Source organism: Castor canadensis, chromosome 1 (genome assembly GCF_047511655.1).
Source record: "Castor canadensis chromosome 1, mCasCan1.hap1v2, whole genome shotgun sequence".
Taxonomy (NCBI): domain Eukaryota; kingdom Metazoa; phylum Chordata; class Mammalia; order Rodentia; family Castoridae; genus Castor; species Castor canadensis.
In genome coordinates, this window is record NC_133386.1 from 144,120,397 (window position 1) to 144,134,775 (window position 14,379).

The 14,379-nt window shown below is 39.9% G+C and overlaps 1 protein-coding gene across 2 annotated transcripts in view; it reads left to right on the top strand.

Annotated features, from left to right (window-relative positions):
• Dnhd1 (dynein heavy chain domain 1) overlaps positions 1-14,379 on the top strand; it is a 76,125-nt gene that overhangs the window by 24,543 nt on the left and 37,203 nt on the right. The window contains exons 11-15 of one of the 2 annotated variants that reach the window (XM_074084813.1): positions 6,985-7,247; positions 7,337-7,580; positions 11,840-11,997; positions 12,493-12,618; positions 12,705-12,981. In XM_074084813.1, the coding sequence (XP_073940914.1) occupies positions 6,985-7,247; positions 7,337-7,580; positions 11,840-11,997; positions 12,493-12,618; positions 12,705-12,981 (1,068 nt within the window). Of the gene's footprint in view, positions 1-6,981; positions 7,248-7,336; positions 7,581-11,839; positions 11,998-12,492; positions 12,619-12,704; positions 12,982-14,379 lie in introns of those variants that run through there. The other variant, XM_074084810.1, reaches the window with a different exon arrangement.

Consider the following 14,379-nt stretch of genomic DNA (forward strand, 5'->3'; position numbering starts at 1 on the left):
CAAGTACTAGGATTATAGGCACATACTACCCACCCAGCTTTTGTAAAATCTTTCAATATGAATTTGGTTGGGATGGTGTTGAAGTTAGCTTAGAGATACAATGCAAAGAATAAAAACCGTGATTACTGTTTTTGCCATGGAACTGCACATTGCACAAGGCTCTTTTGAGAGTGTACAATATGAGCAGTGTGACCAGGAAGAGGAAGTATAGAGGGAAGCAGTGTGGAAATGAGTAGACTTTAGATAAGGACGAATGAGATTTTTTTTCTTGTTGCTCTGTGAGAAACTTTGAAGATATGAAGAATTGTATAACTATGTTTGATAAGTTTTGCTCTGTGTAAAATGTCTGAGTCCCTAATTTAAGTAAACATACAGTAAAGATCTATATTATTTATGACTTTCAAAGTTGGATTGATATTTTAAGATGCAAACCCACATCAACTTATATGTATTATACCAATACAAAAATTTTAAAAACTGAAGCCCAAAATCTTTCAGAAATGACAGGTAATTTACATTTCTTTGTTTTAGTTGATATCTGGGTTCTTATTACAAGCAAACTTTGTTTCACTCTAACCTTGGGAATGAAGGTATTAGTGATTTCTCTTTTGCTTTGTTTTGTTGGGGTTTGTTTTTTGTGGGGGCTTGTTGGATTTTGTTTTGTTGGGGTATTCCTTTCCAAGTTATATTAGAAATAGACTAGGGTTTTTTTTTTTCACTATTTGCAATCACACTTGAATTGCTTTGTTTAGCACTAAATTACCTAAGTACTCTCAGGGGTCTTGGCACCTTGAATCATTGTTCTTCAGCCTTGTCTTGTATTTTGGAGCTCATAGAACATAAAGTCACTTAATTAAAAGGCAGTAAAAAAGTAGCAGCATCACCTTTGACAGAAATTGGAATTAGAAAGTCAAGAAGACAGACCCTGTCTCTCAAATTGTTGCTTATCCTATATCTACTTTTCTCTGTGCATCTTTCCAATTCTTCTTGATTCTCAAGACCAGTTATCTCTACTTCCATTGGGTTTTCTGCTCCCTTGTAGCTACTATTTTCAAAGGACTTGAACTGTCTACGGTACCAGCCCCATCCTTTACTCTACACGATTTTTTTAAGCAAAGTTTTCCTGTATGTGTGTGATTGATTTAGTGAAGAAAAGTTAAGACAAAGAGTATAATTAATTCAGCCTTCCTATACATTGAAGCATATATCCACAAATTATGGCAAGGGAAGGCATCATGGTGTATATAAATTATTTGCTAAGGGCAGGTCCTTTTAGAAGGGTGTGTGGTGAGAGAAGTTACAGTCCATAACTACACTTGTACTTGTTATGAATGTCTGTTATGTGGGACCAAATGGTTTTGGATTACATAATCCTAACTCAAAACTAGGTAAGTAAGAAGAAGAATCTGTTGATTCCCATAAATAAGAAAGGAATGAATTCAGCTAGATTCAGCCACAGTGGCCTAAATAGAGAGTCTTGAGGTGAGTGCTTCCAGGGTTGATTCAGTGGCCCAAAATTGCTATCAGTTTATTATGTGTCAATCAAAAAATTAAAGTTAAAAATGCCACTAACTGCCAGACTGTATATCTTTCCCATACTCCTTCTTGCATTTAGCTACCAGTAAGAGCAGATCCTCTTAGAAGTGGGTGTGCAGTGGGGACACTGCAATCAAGTGTTACTGGCACTTAAAAAAAAATCTTCAGGCTTATTGGTCATAGTTGTGAGACAATCTCCTCCTCCTCATTCTTTTCTCCCTCCTTCTTCCTGCCTTGAACTCACAATCTTCCTGCCTTAGCCTCCTGAGTGCTGGGATTATAGGGACATACCACTGGCTAGCTTCCCATTCTTAAGCAAAATTAGGGAAAAAGAAGAGAAAAAGTTATCAAGAGAATTCTCTGTGTCTGACTCTCACTTTTTACCAGGAAAGGGAATCTTATCCAGAGATTTCCCAGCAGAATCACTTTTAGATCTCCTTGTCAAAATCTAATTTGTTACTACCTTTATTTGTTTGTTTGCTTATTTATTTATTTAGGTGGTAGTGGGGTTTGAACTCAGGGCCTCATGCTTACTACGCAGCCACTCTACCACTTGAGCCACTCTGCCACTGGGAAATCAAGTGACTGACATTCTGAGTTCTTCTGGAAGGTGAACTCTGCCACCATGGAGAAAGGGAAAAGGGCCTAGCTATTGGGGGGGGGGCGGTCAACCAATATGCCTTCCAGAATTCCATTCTTTGATAGGCTCTCTCTACCTGGCAAGAAAGAGCACTAGCATTCTCTCTATAATTGTATCATACCATACTCTTTCTCTTCTAATCATTACATAATCTTAGTTCTCCAAGTAACAGCAGCAGCCAGCATTATGAATTGCTATCAACAAGTCTGCTGATAACCTAATTTTACTTCCACTATTCATATTTATTAACATATAGTCTCTACTAAAGGATTTGTTTTTAATGCATGAATTAATCAAGTTTCTTAAAGTTTCAGGTGAAATTCAGTAGAAGAAAATGTTTGCTGCACATTTACTGTATTTCAAGCACTATCATAGGCACTGTGGATTCATGTTCTATAAAGTTCAAAATTAAACTTCAAATAATTTATTATCTCCTTTGTACAGGAGGGACACCACTATGGTCATACAGCTTAATAGGTGTTAGAGGGGATATTTAAATCCTGGAAGTTTTTGTTCTAAAACCAGGACTCTTTTAATTATATCACCCAAAGAGGAAAATAAGATACTTCAACTTTTGCAGTGACAAACTTCTCATATTTTTTTTTCTTGAACCATCATGACAAGTAGCCTCATGCTGAAAATGTGGGGAGAAAGTTTGAGGGCTTCAGGACTGGACTGCACTGATTTTAATTACTGGCTATATGACATCTCCAGACTGTTGCTTCCTCATCTGTGAACAGATGATGATTCTTATCTTGGAGGGGTGCCACAAGGATTTAAGAGGATAATTAAGGTTTACATGGTTCCAGGAACACACAGATTGAAAAAGGTAAAGTTCAGAAATTTTAAGTAATTCAATTGGGGTCATATGAATAGAGAGTAGAGCTGCCTTCAAACTCACATCTTGCAGATGCCTTCAAACTAAGAAACCATAGACACTAATTAGTTTGTAAAACATGAATACATTACATAAACAGGTTGGATATTCATTGTAGCAAGATAATAGTCAAAAATTATAAAAGGAAGCAATATCTTTCAGAAAACTGAATAAGGTATAATACATATTACTTACATTTTACCTATCGATAGCATAGCAAAAGAAGAAAGGAAGTTTGGAAAGACATAACACGTTATAGTTTTCTTTTGTTAATCTATATTTTGTACCCATTTATTTTACATAATGAAGATATATTACTTTGATTTTTTAACCCAAAGAACATTGTCTTAAATAATTACAATCTTGAGTCTTGATTTCAGTTTTCTAAATAAACTTTTTATTTAAAATTTGTTCATTCTAAAAAATTAAAATGTTCTTAAATGTCAAAAAAAATCACTTCCTCTTTTTGCCTATTTTTTTCTCTTTCTTTGAAATCTAGTAATTTTAATAGGATGTGTTTTGGTATTGAATATTTTGGGGAAGGACTCTCAGATTTTTTTTTCAAAAACATAGTTTTAAATGTTTTTTTTCTTTCAGGACAGTTTACTTTCTATCTTTTTAAAGACAATTTACTGAGATATAATTCACATATCATACAATTGATCCATTTAAAACATACATTCCTGTGGCTTTTGATATGTTCACAGAATTATACAATCATCACCATAGTCAATTTTAAAACATTTTTATCAACCTCCCTCCCACCCACCACCAAAATCCTCTGTAACCTTTAGTAATCATTCCCCGTTTCTCTCTTTTCAGTTGTTCATGTCAGAAAAATTAGCTTTTCTTAACTTTTTTAATGCCAGGTGCCAGTGGCTCATTCCTGTAATCCTAGCTACTCAAGAGGCAGAGATTAGGAAGATCACAGTTCAAAGCCAGCCCAGCCAAATAGTTTGTGAGACCATATCTTGAAAATACCCATCACAAAAAGGGCTGCAAGAGTGGCTCAAGGTGAAGGCCCTGAATTCAAGCTCCAGTACCACAAAAAAAAAAAAAAGAAAGACTTGACTCAGACTAGTTTTCTAATATCTGTTTCCTTCTCTATTGTTTTATAGTGTTAAAAAGTGACACTAGCTTTCTGAGTTTTCCTGATTTTGTTTCCCTCCCCATTATTTGTCTGGGCCTTTTTTTTCTCCTGCTTCCATTCTGCTCAGTTTATATTATACTTCCAGCAGTTTCACCTTAATGTCAAGGGACAAGAGCTCATTGGGCATAGATTGTTTCAACTTCCACAGGCCTTACCTTACCAACTACTGGAGCAAGTTAAGCTCTTTCCAGTTTTACCTACTATTCTCAAATTGTTCCTCTGATTTCCAGAAAATGCTATTTGGCTGTTCTGGGGTTTCCCTGTTTTCAGATTTATCCAGTGCTTTGTTGTTCCTGTCTACTTCCTTCCTCATAAATGCTGATATGCCATGTAGGTCCTGAGGCTGTGGGTTGTGTGTCCCCTCTCGCTTATATGTTAGGATTTGAAGGATACCTTGTCTCTGTTTGTTAAAATATTGTACATGGGTTTTGGGGTTTACTCTCTAATTGCTCTGTCATTTTTATGTGGGGATTTGGGGAAGATTTCAGAACTTTGGCCACTGCCATCACCTTAGAATTACTTCTGGCATCATTAGTCTTGTCTTCTGTAGAACAGAAACTGTAAGATGTTGGAGACAAGAGCCAAAGCAAGAGAAAAGCTAGAAGGGTATTGCAATAATGCAGTGAAGAGATGATGGTGACTTGGTTGGGGTAAGGATAGCAGGTAAAGGTAGAAATGGGAAGGATTAGTTGGATTCTGGATAAATATTGAATGTAGAGTCCTCTTGTGTTAGACTTTTTTTGCTATTACAAATATCTGAGAAACTATTTCAAGGGAGGAAAGATTTACTTTGACTCATGATTTCAGAAGTTTTAGTATATGGTTCACTTGCTCCATTGCTAATGGTTTGTGGTGAGGCAGAACATCGCGGCAGCAGGAGCATGTGGTAGAGGAAGTTTCTCATCTTATAGCAGCCGTGAACAGAGCAAGTAACAGGAAAAGGCCAGGGTTAAGATATACCTTTTGAGAAAAACACGGGATGAACCAGTTCAGGTTATAATACATATATACATGGAAATGTCACAAGGAAACTCCCTGTATAAATAAACAAAAATATCTTTTTTTTCAGAAACAGAGAACAGGAAGGTATAACAGGTCCTGTCTGGAGGGTTGGTACCAGTGGGAAGGGGAGGATATAAGGAAAGGGTGTAGAAGGGTGAGGGTGGTGAAAATAGGATGAAAATGGAAAAATGAGACCTGTTGAAACTATTCCAGGAATAGAGGATAAGGAGAATGATAGAGGGGTGAATTCAACTATGATATATTGTAAGAACTTTTGTAAATGTCACAATGTACCCCCAGTACAACAATAATATGATAATAAAGAATAGAGGAGAAAAAAAGATATACCTTTTAAGGCACACCCCCAGCCACATGTAGTCCTGTGCACCAATATTCCCAGCACTCAAGAAGATCATGAGTTTGATGACAGCCTGAACTACATAGTGAAACCCTATCTCAAAAACCAAGTAAACAATAGCAACAAAAAAGACACACCCTTATCTCCTTTCCAACCAGATTTTATCTTCTGTATTTCCACTACTTCCCAATAGTCTGTTCATATTTTAACCCATCAATGGATTAAACCATTGTTTGGGTCAGAGCCTTCATAATCTAATCTTCTCTGAAAACATCCTCACAGATACACCCACATGTGACCTTTACTAAATCATAATGACAATAAAGATTATCACAAAACTGGATTTTGTGATGAGGGAAGCGTCAAAGATAGCTATAAAGATTTTGAGCACCTGGAAGAATGAAATTGCCATTTGCTGAAATTAGAAGACTGCAAGGAGAAAATTTTCTATGGGAGAAACAGAAATCTAAACTCATTGTTGGTTTTACTAAGTTTGAGTGCATGTTAGATATTCCAATAGAGATGTGGAATAGGCACTAATTTAAAAGGGTTTGAATTCAGAGAGAGACCTGGACTAGAAATAAATTTGGAGGCAGATACTTAAAAGCCATGAAGCTGGGTGAGCTCTAGAGAGTGAATACAGATAGAGAAGAACACCTGAGGTCTAAGCCTGGGGAGCACTTTCTAGTATGGGTACAGTAGATCTGTTGTCTGAACATTTTGTTGCTTTTCTGCCTATTTTGACAAACATTTTAGCACAAATATTGTTCTTGGCAATTAACTAGTTCCTAAAAAGTTAAGGGGGAAGCCAGGTTCCCTTCCTTAAGGCAGATACTGAGGACTGGCATGTTCAACATCCCTTCCACATCATCCTGTGTCTGCACAGGAGAAAACACTACAAAGATATTCCCCAGACTCCCTTGAAGCTAGGTATCATCTGTAATTTGGGATCTGCCAATTATATCTATACAAGACTTCAGAATTAAGTTAGAATAAGAGGCAGGGCATATGCCATCCACTCTGGTGATTTTGTATAACAGAGGCAGTATGTTTATGTGTTTATGGTGTGAGTGACATCCCAATTTGCCAATCAACACAGAGCTCTAGATGCTTACCCTAGAAGGGTTCTGTTTTTTAATTCTCCTAATTATTTTGGAACCCACTTTAAATGTTATAATAATTCCTTTCCTGCTTATACAAGTAAAATGAATTCTATTTTCTATACTTGCAGTCTAACTAATAAATTTCATGAGTCTGGTGTACTGTGTTTATGATATAGATGTGTGTATAAATTCACTCGTGAGCAGGAAATGAGGGTGTGTGGGCATGAGTGGGGTATACACACTGAAGGTGGGGAAAAAGGTTGTATGTAGGCTGTGGAGGGCACTCATGAACAATTATGTCATATGTTCCACTAGAAGAAGACGATGAAGATGACTCAGACACAGAATTTCTGACACCCAAGTTCCAGGGCCAGCCCAGCGATGCTGTTCACATGTTCTGTGGCCCAAATGTAGGATTGGTGTTGCCCTGGAAGTCTCACACAGTTACTGATATCCTGGAGGTCCGTGGGCACCGGTTGCGGGGCCAATATTTGCCCCCTAATTATAACCATCTGCAGGAGGACTTGGAAAATAGCCTTCAAATCCAGCAGGCACTGACTATACAACAGGCACTGCTAGAGGTAAGAACAGAGGTTTAAGGAATGGACTACTGCCCACCAATTGCCATAATAGCCAATGCCTCTGCCTTAAGCACCTTGTCTACCCTTAGGGCATGCTCTGGGAGGTGCAGGAGTTCTGCAGGGAACATCACTGGATAACAGGCATTTATGAGTTCCTGCAAACCTGGGGGCCTCAGAAGCTGGAGGACATGAGAGGCTGTCCCATCAAAGACTATATAGTGCTGGTGAACCGCTTGAATGTTTGGCAGGCCCGTGTCTCCAATATGCCTGTTGAGTTGCTGACAAAAGGCAAGCTGCTTCTGCTGAGCTGCCATGAGATACACACAGAGTTGAGTAAGTGCTGCTTGTTGTCCCTCCTTTTCTTCTTCCTTCTTTCCATCTATTCACGTAACTGTCTTAGGCCAGTCCTGTTTAAACTTTTGGAGCCTTCCAAAGTCCCAGTTCCCAGCCCCTCCCTTTGCCATCAAAGGTATGATCACTAACAACAACCTCTCATTTTAGCTCCGCTCATTCCCTGTGTTCCTTATGAATCACGCTTCTGTTGCTTGACACTTTCTACTATTTTATAGTAGAAATGTATAGAAGTAATTCAAACCAAATACGTTAAAGAGAAAGCTTAGCCTGATGCCTGGGTTACTGAGCTCAGTTTTTTCACAGAAATTCTCAGGAATCTAGGGTGCCCCCTTCCCATATGTAGAAGAGTAAAAATTTATGCCACAATTTGCATGTGTAAAAATTTACTCTCTAACTGATCTTGTCCCACTCTGTAGTCCTAACTTCTCTGGATAGTGATAGAAAAGCATAACCTTCCCAATTAAAGAGAGCTGTTTTCATTTAAAGAAGCTAGTCTGGTCTAGTTCAGTCAGTTTTTGGTAATTGATTAGTTCAAAATTCATACCATAGTTCTGGGTTATTTTTATTTTCAAATGTCCTCTGCTCCCCTTTACTTCCCCAGGTGTCATCTGGCAGTATGGTGGGCCTCTGTGTTGTGTGGTCTTGTTTGCATAGAGTACAATACATCCTTGTGTGGTCTCAGCCCTCCTAACATTGATGCTTCTGGTGCTGTATCCTGGGCTTATGTAGTTGGGGTATATTCTCTTGGCCTACCTTTTCTGACTTAGCCCCACATTGGGTCTTACAGGCATGGCAGGTCCTTGGGGTTTTAGTGAATTCCTCATCAAGTCTGTCTTAGACTGGCCATCCCATAGCATTTACTTCAGGGTCCCTCACCCCCTCAACACAGAAACTCCATCAAGGCCTGCTGGTTACAACTCTCCATTACCTTTGGTGCCTGCTGGCATGTGGGAGCTTTGGAGGACTTGTAAGCATTAGATTTGGTTCTCTTCCTGCCATAATACATCACATCATGATATCTACTTCATATTAGCACAAGAACCCTCTGAAAGGTGGTCTCTTTCCAAAGTTCCATATAGAAAGTGGGACTCAAGAACATTCTATTCTCTGCTTTCTCCTCACCCCACCTCAGTTTCCCTCCTCTTGTAATGTCCTACCCCTACTAAGTCAAGTCAAGGGTTACCTTGTTGGTAACCCTAACAAATCTGATTTGCAACCTAGTATTATCTCCTGTTTTCTCTTTCTCCCTTCCAATGGGAAGTATTTCTCATGTTACTGTGTGCTAGCTCAGAGCCTCAGCTTAAGAACTGGTCTTGGAGAGTCTTATGGTGGGGTAGATCAGGAAGCCACTGATTTATTCTTTTAAGAAATAGGGAGGTTGTTCTAATCCATACCTAGGCCCCAAGGATGGCAATAACAAGTAGTATCTACTTCCTGCAGGACTATTGGATGTGTGACCATGAGTTCTGCTTTGTTTATGAAGGTAAGAGGCCTTATAACTGGGGCCCAGAAAGAGTTTGCTTGAATTTGCCTGCCTACCTGGTCTTCCCTGCCTTTGCTCCTCAACAGATGAATGCACAGGCCTCATTTGGTTTCTCACGGGCACTAAAACTCCTAACTCTTATGCTAGGAGCTTACACTGGCAAGGCAGAAACAGGGAAGTCCTGTGATCAGTCTGCTTTCTTTTTGGCCCTGTTTTGGGCAGGATTTGCTCTACCACTGCTCTCTTCCTTTTTTACTGCTCTGTGTTCTCTTTGTAATTTGTTACCTTCTTGATTCTTAGTCCAGGATCAACTGACCTCTTCAAAATAGCAGTTTGAGGGAAAGAATCCTGGCTGTTTTTCATTTGCTTTTGTGACTTAAGATCATTGAGCTTCAGTTTCTTTGTTTGTAACCTAGATAGGCTGATGTAGTCACTCAGAGTTATAGTAAAGATGATTAAATATTATTAGCAACACTTCTAGCATTGACTATGACTTATGGTAGGCACTTAATAAGTTTTTTTAATTTCATCTTATCCTCTTCTGTCTGCTTTCATCCTTCTTGATGGTCATATTTTATCTTTTTATCTATAACTCTGATCCTCTTTTCCCTGGGAACCCTTGAATAGTGAATAACATACTTATCCACTCTGGTGAGTTGGCCTCACTGGGTACTTGGAGTCATCCTTTACTCCTCCATCTACTTAAATCTACAACATCCAACCTATTGTCAAATCCATTCTGTTCTTCTGCCTTCGAAATGTTTCTTAAATCTGTTTTCTCATCCATCTCTAGCTCCCAATCCTAAGGAACCCTAATATTTTATCAAACTATTGCTCCTTTATGCCATAAGGTAGCGCTGTTGCACTTCTCTCTGCTTTCATCTGCCTGATGCTACTGGTTCAAAAGTGGCACCATTGCAATGATCTAACTACTGTTATGGATCAGAGAAATGTTTTGAAAAAGTATGAGTACACCTCCTGGTGTTCTGTTTAACATAGAGTGCCCCTTAACAGGCTCACTCTAGATAGGTTTTGCCAGTCTCTGTTTTTGGTGCCCAGTTCTTTTGATTTCTTTTTCCCAGGCTCTGAAAATGCCCTATAAAGTATGTCTCAATTACCTGTACTCCAAGTTCACTATTCCACTTTCCAGTTGCAGAGATGCTAATAGGAGGTAAGCTGGTTTACCTCTCACATCACACACACATTACATTACATGTGTATGTGTTTAACTATATATTATATACACATTTATGTTTATAACTTGAGATATAATGGAGTGAAGCCAGTTTGCCTGAGTTTGAATCCTTGCTCTACCACTGTTGATAAAGTGACTTAACCTCCTTGAGCCTCAGTTTGCTTATTTGTAAAATAAGTATAAATAGTAATATTTACTTCAAAGGGAATTCATGAGGATAAAAATCAGTTAATATAGTAAAGTACTTGAAATAATGTTTGCTATGTAGTAAGCACTCTGTACCTAATTTGGTGGCATACCATATTCCTATAATGTATTTTGATGTTCTGTACATATTTTAGTATCTCTGAAGTGAAGAAGTGTCTTATGATTCCTTAGATGGCATCATTTTTTCCTTTTTAGTGGAACATAAAGTAATGGTGCCTTTTACAATTAGTGGTATCTTAGAGTGACGAAGTGTCATGCGAGTATGACTCCTATCTTCTGAGACAATGAAGTTGTTTATATTACCCAGGGCAGTTTCCAGGATTATCTTTTAACCCCATATCCACATGAGCTTCTTTTCTTTCATCCTTAAAAACAAACTGAGCATCATAGTGCACATCTGTAATTCCAGTGCTTGGGTGGCAGAGGCAGGAGGATCACAAGTTTGAGGTCAGCCTGGTCTACATAGTGAGTTCAAGGTCACCCTGACAAGGCCAGCAAGACACTGTCTCAACAAAACAAAAACAAACACAGGTTACACCCTCTTCTCCTTGGTACCCCTTCTACTGGAAGAGAGACAGTACAACTGCAAAAGGAGAGCACTGAACAGGTACCTGCTATTTACAAACACGTCATTTCCATCCCCTTGGACACACTGAGCCACACAGAGCGTTAAAATTACTGTATACATTCAACTCCAATGTCCTCCTCTCTGAGGAAGCCTTTCTAAGCCTTCAGTATTCCACATTGAAGGCTCCTGGGCACTCAACTTGAAATTGTCAATTTATATATCTTTCTGTCTTGCTCATTCATTCAATCTTTTTTTGGGGGGGTGATAGTAGGGATTTAACTCAAGGTCTCTCACTTGAATGCTGTACCATTTGAGTCATACCCTAGTCCTTTTTATTTTTAGTTATTTTTCAGAAAGGGCCTTGTGCTTTTTGCCTGGGACAGTCTTTGACCACAATCCTCCTGCCTTTGCCTCCCATGTAGCTGGGAATTCAGGTGTATACCACTAAGCCCAGCTTGCTTTTGAGATAGGGTATTACTAACTCTTTGCCTGGGCTGTCCTCAAACTGTAATCCTCTTATCTCCACCTTCCTAGTAGATGAGATTACAGGCATGAACTTCCATGCCCAGCCATTGTCCCACTCATTCTTGTCTACCAGGCACAAGTGCAAAGAAGATGGCCAGACACTGAGGAGGGGTGCAGTAAGCATTCAGTTAATTAGAGAATGAGTTAGTGATCTGTCCTCCCCATGAACCATCTCACACTCTAGAACTCTAGACCCACAGCACTCCCAGTGCTCCTTCTTTTTTTATGCATCCCCTAACACCTGACTCTCCTGTCTTCAGAATCCAAACTGGGCAACATGAGGAAGGACATTCTTGCACAGATACAGAATGAGTGCTGGAGCCGCAGTCAGCAACTAATGAAAGAACTCACAGGTTTCATGAAGGTCTTCCAAACCATCAACTCAGACATTCATGCCATTGCACAGTGCTCCCAGAAGGTGGGTTCTCCCCACTTCTCTGTCTTGGCTTATGCAGGACTCATCCTGCCCAGAGGCTTAGCACACATTCTGCAGGTCTCTGCTGAACTGCAATGGGGCTTGATGCTCTTAAACTATGTTCATAAAATGATCTTCCCTTACTAATTCTTGCCCTGGTCACATGAGGCTCAGTTTCTTCATGTCAGGAGAAGACCCTGATGTAATGAGGGAGGTAGTCTAGCTTTCAGAGACTTGGTTCTGTTCTCTGTGACAGTCAGTCTGATAGTGATATGTTGCCCTGTCTTTAGGGTAAGTTTGGGTGGATGAGAACTAGCATACCTTCAGAAATCTCAGTTTAGAGAGGGATCTAATCTCACATTGCCCTGATCCTAATTGGTTAAAAGGTTGCAGCTGTGTCTGGAGCCTCTACTACAGAAGGCAGGAGTGCCCCTTGGGGGTGGGCACAAAGAGGTGCACAGGTGTGGGGGTGCTGGTCTCATGCTGTAGCCTCTACAGTTGAACGAAGCCAATGAGCAGCATATCCAGCTGGAGATGCAAGTGGAATACATCCGATCACTCCATGAAGTCCTCCGAAACCACTTTGGCCTCTTTACTGCTGAGAATGAGGCGCTAGACATTTCGGTGAGAGAGCAATTCAAGGAGTCACCCATCCCTTCCAGTCCCCTCCTTTACTCCCACATATTCATTGACCTCTGCTTTCTCTCCAGCTTCTGGACATGTGGGAGGCATTTCAGTTTGAGAAAACCCAGGCCTCAGAGTTCCTGCTCAGCAAGCAGCATGCCATCGTGCCCAAGCTGCAGCAGCTGATGGCAGCAGCACTGTCAGAGCTGGAAGGCCTGCTTGAGAAGGCCCTGTCTGGTCCATTCATGGACCCTACAGAAGACCAGGGGACCATTGAGCACCAGCTCATCTCTCTGGAGCAGCAATTTGAGAACACAGTCAGCCACCTCTGTGAACTCCACGATGCCTATGCCACCTTCACTGGTACTGAGAATCCCAAACCCTTTTACCATGACCCTGTGATAGACCCTCCAGCTGAGAGAAGGGTTGGGACTCAGTGTCCCCTGTGACCCTAAGCAAGCCTCAGGAATCACATTCCTCCATTGGTCTTTTTTATTTTTTTAATGGTACTGAAATCAGTGCCTACACCTTGAGCCACCCTACTAGCTCTTTTTTGTGATGGGTTTTTTAGAGATAGGGTTTTGTAAACTATTTGCCCAGACTGGCATTGAAGCACAATCCTCCTGATCTCTGTCTCTTGAGTAGCTAGGATTATAGGCGTGCTACCAGTGCCCGGGTCATTGATCTCTTTTATAAACAAATATTGCGGGATAAACCAGTCATGGTGGGCGTACCTATAATTCCAGCTATGAGGGAGGCAGAGATGGGAGGAGTGCAGTTTGAAGACAAACCAGGCAAAGGTTAGCAAGGACCCTTTGTCAAAAACAAGCCAGATGACCGGGGGTGTGACTCAAGTGGTAGAGCACTTGCCTTGCAAGCATGAGGCCCTGAGTTCAAACCCCAGTGCTGCCAGTGTGTGTGTGTGTGTGTGTGTGTGTGTGTATGCATTACAGGATAAAACCTTCATATATTGGATATTTCAAATGTACTTAGCATAGGGATACAGGGGGCTCATAGTCTGGTAGGGAAAGCATATAGCTGAATATTTTATTAGAATGTGATGGGATCAAGATCCAAAATTCTATGCAGTAGAAATGTATGTCCTCGTTGTAGAACTTGGCCTTTGTGTAGCCCTGTACCAAGCAGCAGACCACAGATAAGAGTAGGTCTTGATGTTGCCACTGTCTCCAGTCAATGTAATTCAGTTTTTAAAAGCATACACACACATATCCTGTGTGTATACATGCTTATCCTCACATGTATATGCATGTAAGTGTATGTTTCTGTGTGTATACATGTATGTATTTCCTAGCTCTACTTGCTAAAGAGGACGAGAAGCAAAGATACTCTAGTAGCAAGCAGACACATTATGCTCATATTCTCATTTTTGATACTAAAAGGAACCAGGGATCCTCAGAGAAATGGATGATTTCAGGGATATAGTTGTAGATGTTAAAATGCACCTGAGGTGTCATTTTATACCAGAAAGTAAGGAAGTGGTAAATTAAAAAAGAAAAAGTAAGGAAAGCTTGTCAAAGGCTACAGAAGGGATGCCAACTGGCTGAATCTGGGACAATTTGAGCACCCAAGTAATATAGTAATAAATTCTAAACTACTGAAAAAAAACAGGAATTTATAATCCATAGTTATAATAAATAGATAAATAAATTAATAAGGGAGAAGTGTAGACTCAAGCTTATAGTAGAATGCCAAGAGTTTACTGGCAAAATGTGGAGAGAGGGCTGGAATGAGAATATCATT